This window comes from Homarus americanus, unplaced genomic scaffold, assembly GCF_018991925.1.
Source record: "Homarus americanus isolate GMGI-L3 unplaced genomic scaffold, GMGI_Hamer_2.0 scaffold11022, whole genome shotgun sequence".
Lineage (NCBI taxonomy): Eukaryota > Metazoa > Arthropoda > Malacostraca > Decapoda > Nephropidae > Homarus > Homarus americanus.
The window spans coordinates 10,153,685-10,170,677 of NW_024737068.1; the positions used below are offsets into that span (position 1 = coordinate 10,153,685).

The 16,993-nt window shown below is 42.3% G+C and overlaps 1 protein-coding gene across 1 annotated transcript in view; it reads left to right on the forward strand.

The window, feature by feature from the left end:
• Positions 1 to 252: 252 nt before the first annotated feature.
• The window catches only part of LOC121873073 (aquaporin-7-like), a 52,119-nt gene continuing 35,378 nt past the window's right edge, over positions 253 to 16,993 (forward strand). Inside the window, exons 1-4 of the mRNA XM_042376391.1 lie at positions 253 to 324; positions 3,710 to 3,974; positions 10,316 to 10,449; positions 11,307 to 11,524. Coding sequence (XP_042232325.1) covers positions 253 to 324; positions 3,710 to 3,974; positions 10,316 to 10,449; positions 11,307 to 11,524 — 689 coding nt within the window. The remainder of the gene's footprint in view (positions 325 to 3,709; positions 3,975 to 10,315; positions 10,450 to 11,306; positions 11,525 to 16,993) is intronic.

Genomic DNA, 16,993 nt, shown 5'->3' on the forward strand with positions numbered 1-16,993 from the left:
TCTTCTAGGGAAAAAGAAAGGAGTATATAGAAAAGTTAAGAAAGGCGAAAATCACTTACTTGGTTACTATCAGAACCTAACAAGACAGGTAAAAACAGAAATTAGGAAAGCAAAGAGAAATTATGAAATCAAGGTAGCAAAACGAATCGAAAAATAACCCCAAAGCTTTTTATCAACTGTATAACCAAAGGTTAAAAGATACAATAGGTCCCTAAAACTACGACAGGAGAAATGACTGATGATGAGTTAGAAATGTGTAGTAATGCTACGTCATTTTTGCCCAGACTACAAATGAAACCTAGTACAGTTTCAGAAGTTCATAAGGTATATAACGACAGTATAGAAAATATGTTGATGAATATCAATATTACTAGTAACGATGTGCTTAAAGTAATTAACAAACTGAAGCCTCATAAATCGCCTGGTCCAGACGAGGTATATGCTAGAATATTAAAGGAATGTAGAGATGAGTTGAGTAATCCATTAGCAGTTTTATTTAATAAGTCATTAGAATCGGGCCTAGTGCCAGAAGCTTGGAAACTTGCAAATGTAGTTCCGATTTTCAAAAAGGGTGATAAATCAATAGCATCAAATTACTGTCCCATTAGTCTCACGTCAATCATAGGCAAGTTGCTAGAGTCAATTATTGCTACAAAAAATCAGAAGCCATCTTTGAAACATCCAACTTAATTCATTCTTTCTCAGCACACGGGTTCACCCAGGGACGTTCTTGTCTCACAAATTTGCTTAGCTTTTTTCTCAGAAGTATATGAAGCGGTAGATAATGATAAGTCATATATTATAATTTATTTAGATTTGCAAGACATCTGATAGAGTCCTCTATGAGAGATTGATATGAAGGTAGAAGCAATATGAATAGGTGGATCAGTATTAAAATGGATTAGGTCATGGTTAACTGGTAGGAAACAAAGAGTCAGCATAAATGGATTAAAAGTCAGACTGGGGTGCGTAATAAAAGCGTAGTTCCTCAGGGATCTGCATTAGGCCCTCTGTTTGTTATATTCATTAATGATCTTGATTTAGGCATGTAACTAGTAGGATTAGTAAATTTGCAGATGATACCAAAATGGGGAGAGTGATAAATTCAGACAGTGACTTTGAACACCTTCAAAGAGATCTAGATACCCTTACATGAGTGGTCAGTAGACTGGCAAATGAATTTTAATACTGATAAATGCAAGGTACTACAGATAGGAAGACGAATACAAACGTTAAGTATAAACTAGGTAACACGGAAATAGAAAACTCAGTTTGTGAAAAAAGATCTAGGTGTATTTGTTAGCAACGACTTGAAACCTAGAAAACAATGTATTAGCGTTCGCACCAAGGCAAACAGGATTCTTGGGTTCATATCTAGGTTGAGTAACAGAACTGCTGACGTTATCTTGAAACTTTACCTAGCATTAGTGAGGCCACACATGGATTATGCGGTTCATAGTTCTGGTGTCCTTATTATAGAATGGACATAGATTCTTTGGAGAGAGTACAAAGAAGAATGACAAAAATGATCCATAATATTAGAAACCTTCCATATGAAGAAAGACTGAAAAGCTTAGGCTTACATTCATTAGGAGAGGCGTAGAGTTAGGGGAGATATGATAGAGGTGTACAAGTGGGTAAGTGGGATTAACAAGGGTAAAATGGAAGATGTTCTGAAGCTCAGTAATAACGAAATAACTAGAACAAATGGCTTTAAATTAGATAAATTCCGATTCAGAAAGGATATAGGCAAGCACTGGTTTGGTAATAGAGTTGTGGATATGTGGAATAGACTACCGAGTGCTATAGTAGGATCGGGGACGCTAGGGAGCTTCAAGACGAAGTTGGATAGGCACATGGAAGTGCTGGGATGGGTGTGAAAGGGATCTGCCCTGTATGGGCCAGTCGGCCTCCTGCAGTATCCCACTTTCTTATGTTCTTAAGAGAAGATGCCCACCACACACAACCAAGAACACCACGTGGCCCGTGGAGCTGAAGCCCACGTGGTCAACCTCACCGTCTCTGACTTCATCCACACCTATGAGGACTTAATACACGAGGAAGACGAACACCAAGACCCAAACACAAACGAATGGACACTTCAAGAGAGCAAGAAGAGGAGGAGAGTGAGAAGAAAATCGACATCAAGCTAAGAAGACCAAGACATCTCCTCCACACAAGAAACCAACACACTCAATCAAGCCGCCCAAGCACTGTATATCCATTGCCGAACCCAACATGCACCTGACGCTTGACCTGACGCTAGCCTGGCTGTGTCTTGTCGCCTCCCGGCCGCGTCCAGGCGAGTTGCTGCTGCCTCCATCTTATAATCCCTCACGCAAGCGGTGTTTAGCCACTGCATCTGTTCTCTCCTCCTAAAATTCACTTCAATCCTCCCTTTATTCTTCCCCTGAACCTCCTTCCCCCCTGTCACTAGCATTTTTCGATTTCGATTCGCGCTGATTGGCTGGTAGGCGCGCGGCCGGAGCTCAGTTGGGAGTTGTAGGGGAGAGGAGCCACTACAGTATCACTTCTCACTGCCACGCAGGACGGAGGTTCAGGCCAAGGTCACGGTCAACATTTTCTTTCTTACATGCCTCATTGGCCAGTCTATCAGCACGGTCATGATATCTGATTCCAACATGGGACGGAATCCACACAAATTCGATACGAAAGGGGAGAGGGGAGTAGGGGAGAGGAAGTAGAGGAGAGGGAGTAGGGGAGATGGGAGTAGGGGAGAGGGAAGAGGGGAGAGGGAGAGGAGAGGGAGAAGGGAGAGTGCCTTGAAAACTCATTGCCAGAGGCTGCGAGAATTAACAATTCATTATACAACACTACCAGGGCGAGGAGATTTATTTGCTTTTGACATTATTTACGGAATCGCTAATGCTAATTTATTGTAAACTTATGAAAAATGTATAAAATTCATATCTAATATTTATCAAAATATTTTTACAAGAACTGCAGAGTCTGTCAGCCTCTGGCAGTGCTGTTCAATGCCCACCGAGCACATCCGAACATTAGCAGTATTAATCTTGTCTTTTCTCTTGCAGAGGTTAATCCACTGTATTTTAGTTTTTCATCTTTAAGAAATGTATGAAAGTGCATACTTTCCTCTCGTTTGAACAAATAATTACACCCAAACACTACACAATTAATGGGCATTATGTAACAACTTCAAACATAGGTTGGTTGGTTATATGAGCGATAGGGGTTGGGTTTAAATGGGACTGACCAGTATGGGCCAATAGGTCCGCTGCAGTTTCCTCTATTCTTATGTTCTGATGTTATTATGTTAACAAGGCATTACGTCCAAATGGACGGTCTTTTTAGCACCACGCGAAACACTTTTTTGCTCCTCAAAAATGATGTACGCACGTCAGTAATTTTTACCATTGTTTTCTATTATATAATGTGGCTAATAAACATATCAATGGCCTTAGATTATATATAATGAGACGATTGTCCTCCCAGTAACCTACTGTATGTTTAAATATATAGTTCGCCTTGACATCAAAGTATAGAAATAACTTATTTAAACAATACTCACACTATTATAATAAGTATTAACTTATTATACAAATATGAATATTGTATTTCATAACTGTAATGAGAGATTTGGTTATGTCTGTCTATTTTTATATTAATTGTCTCCATATACAGTATATTTTTTAGTCATATTTATTATGCCAACATCTCTTTCTCTCAGCTGTTCGGGGATGCGTCGGTGGCTCAGAGTGTGTTGACCAACAAGGCAAATGGAGACTTCTTCTCCATCAACTGGGGTTGGGGCCTGGCGGTGACCCTGGCCGTCCTGGTGAGTGGTGGAGTCAGTGGAGGTCACGTCAACCCGGCGGTCACCCTGGCCATGGCTGTATGGGGGAAGCACCCGTGGGGGAAGGTGCCAATCTACATGGTGGCGCAGTATATGGGGGCCCTCCTAGCCTCCGCCCTCCTCTACGGCGTCTACCTCAGTGAGTACCTTTACCTTAGTGCATGAATATGAAAAAAAGTGGAAAATACAAACCAATACACAGAAACTAAAGATCATACACCTTGCCAAATAAACCCAGCACCAATCACAGCCAACAACGTACCTATACAATACTCCAACGAAGGCAAAATTCTGGGACTCAATAACAAGAACAGGCATAGCAAAACACATAACACAACGCAAAACGCTTGCCCAATCACAACTCACAAAACTACGAAGATATAGCAAAATTGACACCAAAATTCAACTACACTTATTCAAAGCAATTGTCCGCCCCCAACTGGAATATCCACCAATACCAATCAGCACGATCAGCAAAGCCAGCCAACTTAAACTTCAATCAGTACAAAACAAAGCTATCCGTAGAGCATCAAAGCAACTCCCCCCATACACCACCAATATACAAGAACTTCACGAATTATACAATATCGAACCACTGAACACACGTACACACAGCCAAGCCCAGAGAATCTGGAGCAAACTTGAAGAGTTGGAGGACCCAATGTTCTCCCTGTTAAAAGAAGAAGTAACTACTAAAACACATAGCTGGTGGCCCAAGAGCCTCCACGCTAACATAGAAGAACAAGAACCACTTTACACATATATGTGAATAAATAACACCACCATTTAACAAACATAAGTTAACACCCATCACACTAATGAATGCCTAGCTAGCATAGCTCCCAGCCCCACCCCCCACGTGCCTCCCTTGAGCGGGCAGGCGTCTGCTGTGTGTGGCCACCCCAACATATCAACTCGTCTCAACTAGGTGGACAGCCCACCTGCTATCACCCCCTACTACTTTACTCCCCCATTTCTATGCTTTCCTTCTCTCCCTCCTCTCCTCTCCCAGGGCAAAGTCATTTGCCACTTTACTTCATTGTCATCATCATCATCATCATCAATGAATACCTCTACTTCTATTAGTACCTCCAACAGTATCCTTACCTCCATCAGTACCTGTACCTCCATGAGCGCTTCTTTCTCCATCAATACCTCTACCTCCATCAGTACATCTACCTCTATCAATACCTCTACCTCCATCAATACCTCTACCTCCATCAATACTTCTACCTTCAGCAGTACTTCTAGCTCCATCAATAATTCTAGCTCCATCAGTACCTCTACCTCCATCAGTACCTCTACCTCCATCAGTACCTCTACCTCCATCAATACTTCTACCTCCATCAGTATCTTTACCTCCATCAATACTTCTACCTCCATCAGTACCTCTACCTCCATCAATACATCTATCTCCGTCAGTAGCTCTACCTCCATAAGTACTTCTACCTCCATCAGTACCTCTACCTCCATCAATACTTCTACCTCCATCAGTACCTCTACCTCCATCAATACTTCTACCTCCATCAGTACCTCTACCTCCATCAATACATCTATCTCCGTCAGTAGCTCTACCTCCATAAGTACTTCTACCTCCATCAGTACCTCTACCTCCATCAATACTTCTACCTCCATCAGTGTACTCTAGTACTTCTACCTCCATCAACGTCAGTACCTCTACCTCCATCAATACTTCTACCTCCATCAGTACCTCTCCCTCAATCAGTACTTCTACCTCCATCAGCACCTCTACCTCCATCAGTACCTCTACCTCCATCAGTACTTCTACCTCCGTCAGTACCTCTACCTCCATCAGTACTTCTATCTCCGTCAGTACCTCTACCTCCATCAATACTTCTACCTCCATCAGTACCTCTACCTACACCAATACTTCTACATCCGTCAGTACCTCTACCTCCATCAATACTTCTACCTCCATCAGTACCTGTACCTCCATCAATACTTCTATCTCCGTCAGTACCTCTACCTCCATCAGTACTTCTACCTCCATCAGTACTTCTACCTCCATCAGTACTTCTACCTCCCTCAGTACCTCCACCTCCATCAGTACTTCTACCTCCACCAATACTTCTACCTCCGTCAGTACCTCTACCTCCATCAATACTTCTACCTCTGTCAATACCTCTAACTCCATCAATAACTCTACCTCCATCAATACCTCTACCTCCATCAATATTTCTACCTACATCAATACTTCTACCTCCATCAGTACCTCTACCTCCATCAATACTTCTACCTCTATCAGTACGTCTACCTCCATCAATACTTCTACCTCCGTCAGTACCTCTACCTCCATCAATACTTCTACCTCCATCAGTACCTCTACCTCCATCAATACTTCTACCTCTATCAGTACGTCTACCTCCATCAATACTTCTACCTCCGTCAGTACCTCTACCTCCATCAATACTTCTACCTCCACAGCTTGTGGAGTGTTTCCCCGGTAATGTCGACGTGTATGTAGTATATTAGAATTAAAGTCACGCGCATCTTCGATGTCCGCGTATAGGGGGAATCGTTTCACTAGGATGTGGCAACATTCATCAGCTTCTGCTGGGGAGGGGGGCAGGGTGATAGGGTCCGTGGCATTGCTGTTTCCACTGTGGCTAGTGTTTCCCATAGAAACATTACCGTCACTGTCATAATCACTGGGGTCTGACTCTTGAAGGGTGTTGGATTCAGTCAAGACCTGCTGTGTTTTATTCCCAGTTGAATTTTTTCTGCTTTCTTCTGTGTGTGTCGTCCTTTTCTTCCTATCATTCATGATCTCATCACTGTCACTTCCTTCACTCTTCTTCGCCGACTAACGCCTCCTCTTCTTTTCTTTCTTACTAATCACCTCTTGAAAATTGTCTACCACTTCTATTGTTATTGGCCGCAGATCGTCTGCTTCTGATTCGTTATTTGAAAGCCTCAGGTCGTCTTCTAAGTTGTTCAGTTGGGCAATCTTTTCTTCTTTAGCCAAATTCTTCATAGGTTTCTGTCCACCACTCTCCCCAGGCATTGTGCAATGCTTGTGTTCGGTCACAGGTGAGTTTATTCAAAATTGTTGGGATTACTTTTTCTGACGAGAAAGATATTTAGTTAAATTATATAAAGATACATACATTCATTAGCTCAAACATGTTGTTTTTGCATAATGTAGTATTACTGATACGTAATTTGTCTTACTATGCCTTATTGTGGGTAAAATTAAGTATATATTAAATGCATCCTCCGAAAGCGTGAATTTGCTACCAGAATTTAACAGTTAATTTATCTATAAACTTCCTACGTGCTTATGATTGGAATAATGAATGTATGTATCTTTTTATTATTTAGCTAAATATCTTTCTCGTCAGAAATGGTCATCCAAACTATTATGAATAAACTCATTTAGAAATACATCATTACTTCAGGACAAAATCGGGCAGGTTTGCAACAACCAATCACCTGTAAATTTTGAGGAGGGGGAGGGGCATCTTTTCTCAGCTGGGAAAAATGCGCTATAGTGTGTGGTGTTGCCATCTCCTTCAACAAGGGAAGTTAGTTTCAGGGAGCTTGGTAAACCTCCAATCTGGCTGAACTTATGCAAATCATCAGCAAGACTTGTGTATCCTACACTAACGTCTTGACGTTTAGATTCATCAGGACATACTAGCTTGTTGTTCTTGGAATCTTGGCAGAAGATGCACAGTGACCAGTTTATGAGATTTTTATTCTTGTTGCTTGTGGTGGGACTTACCAGGGGACGCTCCTCATCAAGTAAACACGTAGCAGCCATAGTTCCTGCAATGCAGAAATTAAGACAGTCAACCAAAACTACCTGCACATCTGTCTTCAGTACTTTGAAAATTACTTAAGCAGATAAAGAGGCATAATATATAACTGTGTTTTGAAGAAAGACCATATAAGGGATTAAAAATTTAGTTCAGGAAAAAATCTAAAATTTCTAAGTACAAACAAACAAACAAACAAACAAGCACTTTGGTCTCACAAAACTTTATATAGAATAGTAATTTTTTGTAAGGTCACGATACATAACATATTCAAATTTCAGCATGTTTGGACCAAAAATAAGGGAGGCGTTGCAGTTAGAAGAATGGCTTGGGAGGCACTACCGCTTTCAGCCGCTGGGGGCGCTGCAGGCAACCAGGGGACGCTGTTCAGTTGGCACTATGTCTCATAATTCTATACAAAAGTGAACAATTTTCTTGCTTATTCGCCCCACTATTATCTTTTACAACATCCATGTCCTCATTAGCAGAGAATATTGCTGTGAAATGCAGGGTGTTCCACAATTCTGCTTATCAATCTAAGACAAAATATAATCTAAAGCTATTCATCTCATCAAAGACCAGCCCTCTACTTATTCCATACCTCCCTTCCATATCAGAAGTTCCAGCATCTTAATATCACTTTTTTTTTATCACAACTCACATAGTCAGTGTGCCAGAATATTCCAGAGTGTCACTCGCCCATTATATTTAATCTTAGTCTCAATACAAATTAATCGCTATTACGGTATTTTACTTTAAGTAAGATTCCCATTAATAAGACTTTACCACCGTTTACCTCCACCATTCCTTGCGCTACTCAGCTATGGAATTCCCTTTCCTCTCTCATCTTTCCAAAAAGCTACATTTCTTTATGTGTTGGGCATCTACCCACCACGCTTCACACAACTTACAGTAGTATATACCTTCAACTTCCTTATCCACGATGTACTAAGAAGTGTATAATAAATATAGACAACATTGTCATAAGCACTGATCTTCAAATGACCGGCTGTCAGGTGTCCCTCCTTTTGTTCAGTGAAATGTTAAAAACGGAAATCTCCATAGAGACAATGTAATCATGTTAGTGTTTACTTTTACCTTTATCCTCTTCATTACTGATCGTTTCGTTGGCTGCTTGGGCGGTCGGTCACGTCTCTGTTACGCGCTGTTGGGAAGTACTGGGCATGCACTGGTTCCTGAATGTATCTGAATCTGCTCCAGCGTTGGTCAAGTCTGGTCTTGAAACAGCTCACACTCGCTACCATAACAACACTCTCTGGCAGGTTTTTCCAAGAGTTCACAACTCTCACTTCGAAAAAGTTCGCCGCCACAGTTTTCTGGACTTGCGGCTTCTTCAACCTTGAGCTGTGACCCCTTGTGGGGCGGGCGTCCGCCAGCTCCAGGTATGGATACTCGACTGAGTAGTGCCCTTTGAGATGTTTATACACCTCAATTAGGTCACCCCTCGCCCGTCTGTATGCTAGACAGTTACAGGTGCTCTAATCTCTCTGGATAGCTGAGGTGCCGAAGTGCAGGCACCAGTCTGGTGGCCCTCTTTCGAAGATTTTCAATCATTAGACAGTCCCTAGCATATCTCGGTGAACAGACGGGGTGACAATACTTGCTTGATTCATCCTCACAATGGTCCGAGAACTTCAGTTCATTGCCAACATACACATCCAGGTTCTTTCCGCACTCAGTCTCTATTAATGCAGGTTCTTCGTCCCGTTGGGACATATAATAAGCCACCTTACCGTTGGTGCGTCCCAGGTACATCCTCTTACACTTCGTTACATTGAATCTTAGCAGCCATTTCTAACACCATTCTTGAAGATCACAGGTGAAAGTTACTAGTGTCCCCCAAAGAATGCAGTGATGGGTAGGGAAACACTGTGTAACTCTGAAGTCCGTTTATTATGGATGAGAGAAATACAAGTGGTGACCCGCCTGTGCCATGCACGGCTCACACAGTCAGACTAAGGCTGCCTTGCCATATGGCAGCCTCGGGGTAATGTTGCCACATAACACGTGCAGTGTTGCCACGTGATTATATATATACTAAATGCTACTCGGCACAGTAGCTTATGTACAGGGTTGCTACTCGGCACAGTAGCTTATGCACAGGGTTGCTACTCGGCACAGTAGCTTAGATACATAACCTACAACAGGGAGCTTTCTGCATTTCTTCACAGTCTGTTTGGTTCTTAATTTCCCTGAACATCTTGGCATTGTCCACAAACATTTGTATGGAGGAGTGTATAGCTTCCTGCATGTCATTTATGAAACAAACAAACAACAACTGGCCAAATACACTGCCCTGAGGTATCCTGCTTGTCACGGGTACACATAACGATTTCGTACCATTGATCTCCACACACTGTTTGCGATCATAAAGTCTCAGATCCACGCTAGGACATTTCCCCGAATCCCGTGCCCTTCCAATTTAATTTTCACCTTTTCATGGGGTACGCTGTTAAAAGCCTTGGCAAAATCTAGGTATATGTCGATATCGCCACCCTGTTCAAGAATTTGGGTCCAAACATCTAGTACCTTGAGTAATTGTGTTAACCAGGAGAGTCCCGGCATAAAACCGTGTTGGCAATCCTTTACATCAGATGTGATGACTATTAGTCAGTTCGCCTTTCTTTATAGTCTGCATTAATATTTATAACCTTCTCTTCTCTGCTACCCCTCTTGACAGATGCACTTGACGGGTTCGACCCAGAGCGGACCATGGCCACGGCTGGCATATGGGCTACCTACCCAGGGGCCATCAACGTCAACGGTACTGTCGTCAATGACTTCCTTTCCAACGGCAATGGCTTCGGCGACCAGGCAGGTCTCCTGTCTTCTGTTGCTTTGTAGTTATTATCGAACTTCATAGTTTGTATCTATTCTCGTGTTCACTGTTGGCTCAGGAAAATAATCTTGCTCACAATTATAATTAGTTTGTAGTTTAAGTATTCAGTGACTTTTCTGAGCAGAGTAATGGCACACTCACTAATACTGTAGTATCTAACTTTTTGGAACTTTTCTTCGTTTCCTATATTTAGTGAATACTTTTGTAAGTAACTTTTTATTTTTATTTTTTATATCGATCAGTGCTTCATCTTCCTTTGATACTTTTTCATTCATAAAGTGTGACTGCATGGGTTACCTCCTCAGGAAGCTCTCATATCTATTCTTCAGGCAGTGTCCTCTCTTCTGTTTCTCCTCACCTATACCCTTTACCAGCCACCTCTTACGCCTTGACAACATCTTTGGTATAATGGTTTCATCTTTTAGAATTACGATGATATGAATTTTTCTGTAATAAGTCTGTAGCATGTTGTGACGCAACAATTATCTCCATCCGTACTTCTTACTAAAAACAATCCCTTTTTTTCTTCATTAGTTCTTTTATATTTTTACTTGAGATCTTCGTTTTGTAAAAAATCTTCATTTATGTCCCTGAATGCATTAAATATATTCTTCAATTTAATTAAAAATTTGGCTAAATTCCCCTTTTATACTTTCTAAATCAGTTCAAGGCTCACTATTCATATCTTTAATTCATTACTTACCCCTTTCATTAATTTTCATCTGTATCCCTTATTATTGATCCATTTCTTTTATCCATTTATGTCTATAATATTCATCTGAATAGTCTAATCACTTATTTAACCTTATTACCTCACCCCCCCGGCATGCAGGTGGTTGGCACTATGTTGCTGCTGGTGTGTGTGTGTGCCATCACTGACCCCCGCAACATGGAGGTGCCCAAGTACCTGGTGCCACTGTTCGTCGGTTTCACCGTCCTCAACATCGGCATCTGCTTCGGCTTCAACTGCGGCTACGCTATTAATCCCGCCCGAGACCTGGCACCTAGACTCTTTACTTTACTGGCTGGCTGGGGGGAGACACCCTTCACGTAAGTGTGTGTGTGTGTGTGGAGGGGAGAGAAAGAGAAAAGGAGAGAGAGAGTGTGTGTGTATGAGTTTTTCGGGACCATTTACTTATAGCTGATTGGGGGAGACGCCTTTCACGTGTGTGTGTGTGTGTGTGTGTGTGTGTGTGATAATAATAATAATAATAATAATAATAATAATAATAATAATAATGATAATAATAATAATAATAATTAACGGTTTATTGAAAAAGTCGCAGCCCGAAGGCTGAAAATATACATTCGACAAAAGCGACTTATTACATACAAAGACATGGGGTGGGTGGGTCGTTTAACAAAAGCTTTCATTACTGAAAGGAGAAGGAACAATGATTGAACATACAAATTATTATAGTTTACAGTTGATGGCCCGGGCCTGGGCTGGTCATAAGAAACATAAGACATAAAAATGGAGGAAACTGCAGCGGGCCTATTGACCCATACTGGGAAGTCCCGTTTACACCCAACCCCTATTGCTCATATAAGCATCCAACCTGTGTTTGAAGCTATCCAGCGTATTCGAGTTAATGATGATATTTGGTAACTTGTTCCATTCATCCACTACTCTGTTTCCAAACCAGTGTTTACCTATTTCACGCCGAAATCTAAATTTGTCTAATATAAACCATGGTTACGAGTTTGCTCCGGGTTGGATAGTTTGAGTACCTTTGTAATGTCCCTTTGTTTAACCCTGACTTCCATTTATACACCTCTATCATGTCGCCCCTCACTCTACGTCTCTCGAGGAAGTGCAAATTAAGATGCTTTAACCTGTCTCTATACTCAAGGTTCTTAATGCCCGGGATTAGTCTTGTCATTCTCCCCTGGATTCTTTCCAAGGATTCTATATCCATTCTGTAATACGGTGACCAGAACTGAACTGCGTAATCCAGGTGAGGTCTCACAAGCACTAGATATAATTTTAAGATGACCTCGCTAGTCTTGTAACTAACACTCCTTTGTATGAACCCAAGTACTTTATTAGCCTTGTTACGAGCAAAAACACATTGTTTACTTGGCTTAAGATTCCTACTTATCATTACTCCTATATCTCTCTCGCAGTCGGATTCCACAATGGCATCGTTGTTCATCTGATAACTGGTTTTCCTGTTTACATCTTCTATACTGAGTACTTTACATTTGTCCACATTGAATTTCATCTGCCATTTTTCCTACCATTCGAAAAATTTGTTTAGATCTTCCTGTAGTTTTGCAGAGTCCTCGTCAGATTTAATTACACGTCCTATTTTAGTGTCATCAGCAAGTTTACTTATGTTGCTGTCTATGCCGATATCTATGTCGTTTATGTATATAATAAATAATAATGGTCCAAGTACTGAGCCTTGGGGAACTCCACTAGTGACGTTGCTCCTATGCCATTTAGTGCCTCTTATGCTCACTCGCTGTTTCCTGTCCCTTAACCACGCCCCAATCCATTTAAGGATATTACCTTTGATGCCATGCGCTTCTACCTTTCTAATTAGTTTTTCGTGGGGGACTCTGTCGAAGGCTTTGCTAAAGTCGAGATATACCACATCATAATTGTGCCCCTCGTCCACCGATTCGAAAACTGATGACAAGAATGTTAATAGATTAGTTAGACATGAATGCCCGCTTGCGAAGCCATTTTGGGAATCAATGATCAACTTGTGCTTCTCCAGGTGGTTTCGAATAGAGTTTGAAATGATTGATTCTAGTAATTTGCCTACTATTGATGTTAGACTGATTGGGCGGTAGTTAGAGGATAATGATCTATCCCTCTTCATGAAAATCGGTATTACATTCGCTATCCTCCAGGATTCTGGTACTACACCTGTTTTTAATGACATGTTAAACAACTTTGCTAAGGGCATACTAAGCTCTTCCTTACATTCCTTTAATACTCTGGCAAATATCTCATCGGGACCAGGTGACTTATTAGGCTTCAGTTTGTCTATTTGCTTATTAGCATCATTACTAGTCACTACTATCTCGCTTAATTTGTTTTCTTCACTATCTCTGAATAGAGTCGGTGCCTCGGGTATCATGTTTAAATTTTCTGTGGTGAAAACTGTTGAAAAATATTTATTCAGATTATTGCTCATTTCTCCGTCGTTATCAGTTACCTCGCTGGTATCTGAACGTATCTGTCCAATCTTATCTCGTGTTTTAGTTTGATGCATTTGGTAGAATCCTTTGGGGTTTGTCTTCGCCTCCCTTGCTATCTTCAGTTCATCATTCCTCTTTGCTTTTCTTATCTCGGTCTTAACCCTACCGGCCAATACCTTCTAATACTCCCGGAAGTAAATTTCGCCATGGATTATCCTTCTACCTATAACCTTCCTTTGGCCAATATGTCTTATGTCTTATGTTGATGGCCCGGGCCTGGGCTGGTCATGGAGACAACAGGTGATGTGGTGTTCACGTGGTGGAGTAACTCATCGTCGGGTGTTGATATGAAGGACCTAACGTGGTCATGGAGACACCAGGTGGTGTGGTGTTCACGTGGTGCAGTAACTCGTCCTCGGATGTTGATATGAAGGACCTCACGTGGTCATGGAGATACCAGCTAGTGTGGTGTTCACGTGGTGTAGTAACTCGTCCTCGGGTGTTGAAATGAAAGACCTCACGTGGTCATGGAGACACTGGGTGGTGTGGTGTTCACTTGTTGCAGTAACTCGTCCTCGGGTGTTGACATGAAGGACCTCACGTGGTCATGATTTTGATTTTGATTTTGCCGCTTGCAGCGGCTACTTTATTGTGCACCCCACACTCATCCTGTGAGCGGTAGCGCAAAAGGATTACAGAGTAGGGTTTACAAAGGGTCATAATAATTAACCCCCGTTGTCAGTATATTATGGCACTGAATGTTACACATTATTTCATTTACATTATTTGTTTAGTTCTATACATAAAGGGTAACTTATTCACAAATGCGTGAGTACAGGCGTGTGAGGCAGTATGTCTGGCCTCACACTTTGTTATTCACCTTTACGTGGGAGGTATTCAAGCACATTGCGTATTTGGTTCTGTACATGAGAATTGATATAGTTACTAAGTGCAAAAAAGTGGATACAATCTTAATATGTCGGCTATCTTGCCATTAGAGATGAAGTGTTGTGCCATTTCACACACAGTGTGCTTGGACCTGTCCCTAAAAGGTTCTATCTTCACACAGTCGAGGACGTAGTGTTCAAGTGTGTGGCCATATGTATGGTCACACACTTTACATTTAGTTTTGTTTACATCTGCTTGAGGTACATACTGCCAAAGGTACTTATATCCTAACCTTTCTCTAGCGGTTACAACATCTTGTAATCTAGTGATCTTGTTACTTGCTCCATATACTGTACATGTTTCACTTGATACATCTCATCATGGTAACCTATGAATCGACGAGTGCCTGTTTGCACTTGTCTACTTGCGTCAAACTCATCAATAAGTTCTTTCCTAATTACAGTTTTAAGGGTTCTTTTTGACAGACCCAAATTGTATTCAACGGTGTCTTTGTTAGACGCGAGTTTGGCGAGGGCATCAACTCTGTCATGTTTTATGAGGCCTATGTGAGAGGGGATCCACAACAGTTTGACCCTGACACCCCGGTCAACAAGGCACGCATATTTGTGTCTGGCTTCAGAGACAAGAGCGTGACAACCTGAATCGAGGGTGCCAAGGGCAAGTAGTGAGGATAGAGAGTCAGTGATGATGAGACTGTCAGTAACAGTGGTTTCAATGAATTTAATAGCTGTGAGTATGGCAACTAATTCAGTTTGTAGAGTGGATGCCCAGTTGTTAATTCTAACTCCTTTCTCAATTATATTACCGTCAGGTTGAGTCACAACAATAGCACTTCCAGCCCTTTCTTCAAGAGCTCTCAATTTGGCAGTGTGTTGGAGATAAATGCTTTGTATAATTAATTTTTTAGGCGGATACGTCGGTATTGTGATATCGAAGGGAACTGTCCGCCAGGGTGGCAGGAAGCGCTGTTGTGTCTCAACTTTGTACAGGTGGTCTAGTCCAAACATCTTCATATGTGTAGCTGTAGTTTGGATCCATTTAGACTCAGTAGTCCCATGGTTCATACATTCTAGCAATTTTAAGGAAACAATGTTATCAGGATCACCACGCAGAAGCCTCAGGGCTATCATGAGGGGACACTGGGTGGTGTGGGGTGGTGTCATAGTACCTCGCCCTGCTGGGTGGTGTTGTGTTATCTCGTAGTCAGGTGCATAGCCGGCCGGCCATCTTTGTTCCCATGGTGGACTGATTAGCACCTCCTTGTTAGAAGATGGCGGTCAGTTCCCAGGGGTGCTTATCTCACTGGTGGGTCACGGCTCTCACTGGTGCTGTCTTGTGCTGAATTCACTGGCTTAAACACTGCTCATCAATGTTCAACACTGGTCCCACTTCTTTCCGAAAGGAAATTGTCACTTTCGATTATGTTGAAATCCCGGTGATGAGGGTGGGTCGGGGAGAGGGACTTGGAGAATGGGCCGAAATTGGCCAAGGGGGGGCCGCTGCTCAGCAGGAGCAGTGCCTGAAAAGGTCTCGACCCTACGGTGGTCAAGGATGTGTGTGTGTGTGTGTGTGTGTGTGTGTGTGTGCAGAGAACAGCATCGAAACCTGTACATGGCATTCATCGACCTAACCAAGGCCTTTGACTCGGTCAACAGGGAAGCCCTCTGGCTGACCCTCAGCCGGTTTGGCTGCCCACCAAAATTCATCGCTTTAGTGAGGCAACTCTAAGATGGCATGAACAGCAGTGTCCTGCATAATGACACCCAGTCTGAGTTCTTACCCATCCAAACGAGGGTAAAACAAGGATGCGTACTGGCGCCAACTCTCTTTTTCATTTTCTTGGCTGTCTTCCTTACTCGTGCCAGTGCCAATTTAGCTGGCGGGGTGGACATAGAGTATCGGGTGAAGGATCTTTTCAAAATAGGACGACTCCAGGCAGGAACAAAGGTGTCGTCAACTTTCATTACTGAACTTCAGTATGCAGACGACCTCACCCTTGTCGCTCACATTGAATGCAACCTACAGGAGATCCTGAACACCTATGCAGATGCATATGCACACTTCGGCCTTGAGGTGCATGTGCATAAGACTCAGATTCTCTTTCAGCCTGCCCCTGGTTTCAGCTACACCTCCATCATCCATCCAGCTTAATGGTACTACCCTCGCTAATGTTACCCACTTTCAGTATCTCGGCTCCCAACTGTCCACCACCGCCGGCATCGATGAAGAGATTCAACATTAGATCAAATGTGCATCTCAATCCTTTGGCAGACTCCGTACCCGTGTCTTCAGCTGTAGGGAGCTGAAATTATCTATAAAGTTGCACGTATATCGAGCAGTGGTCCTCCCCACCATGCTATATGGCAGTGAGACATGGGTTACATTCAGAAGGCACCTCAAGGCACTTGAAAACTTTCACCAACGTAGTCTACGTTCCATCCTCCTAGTTTGCTGGGA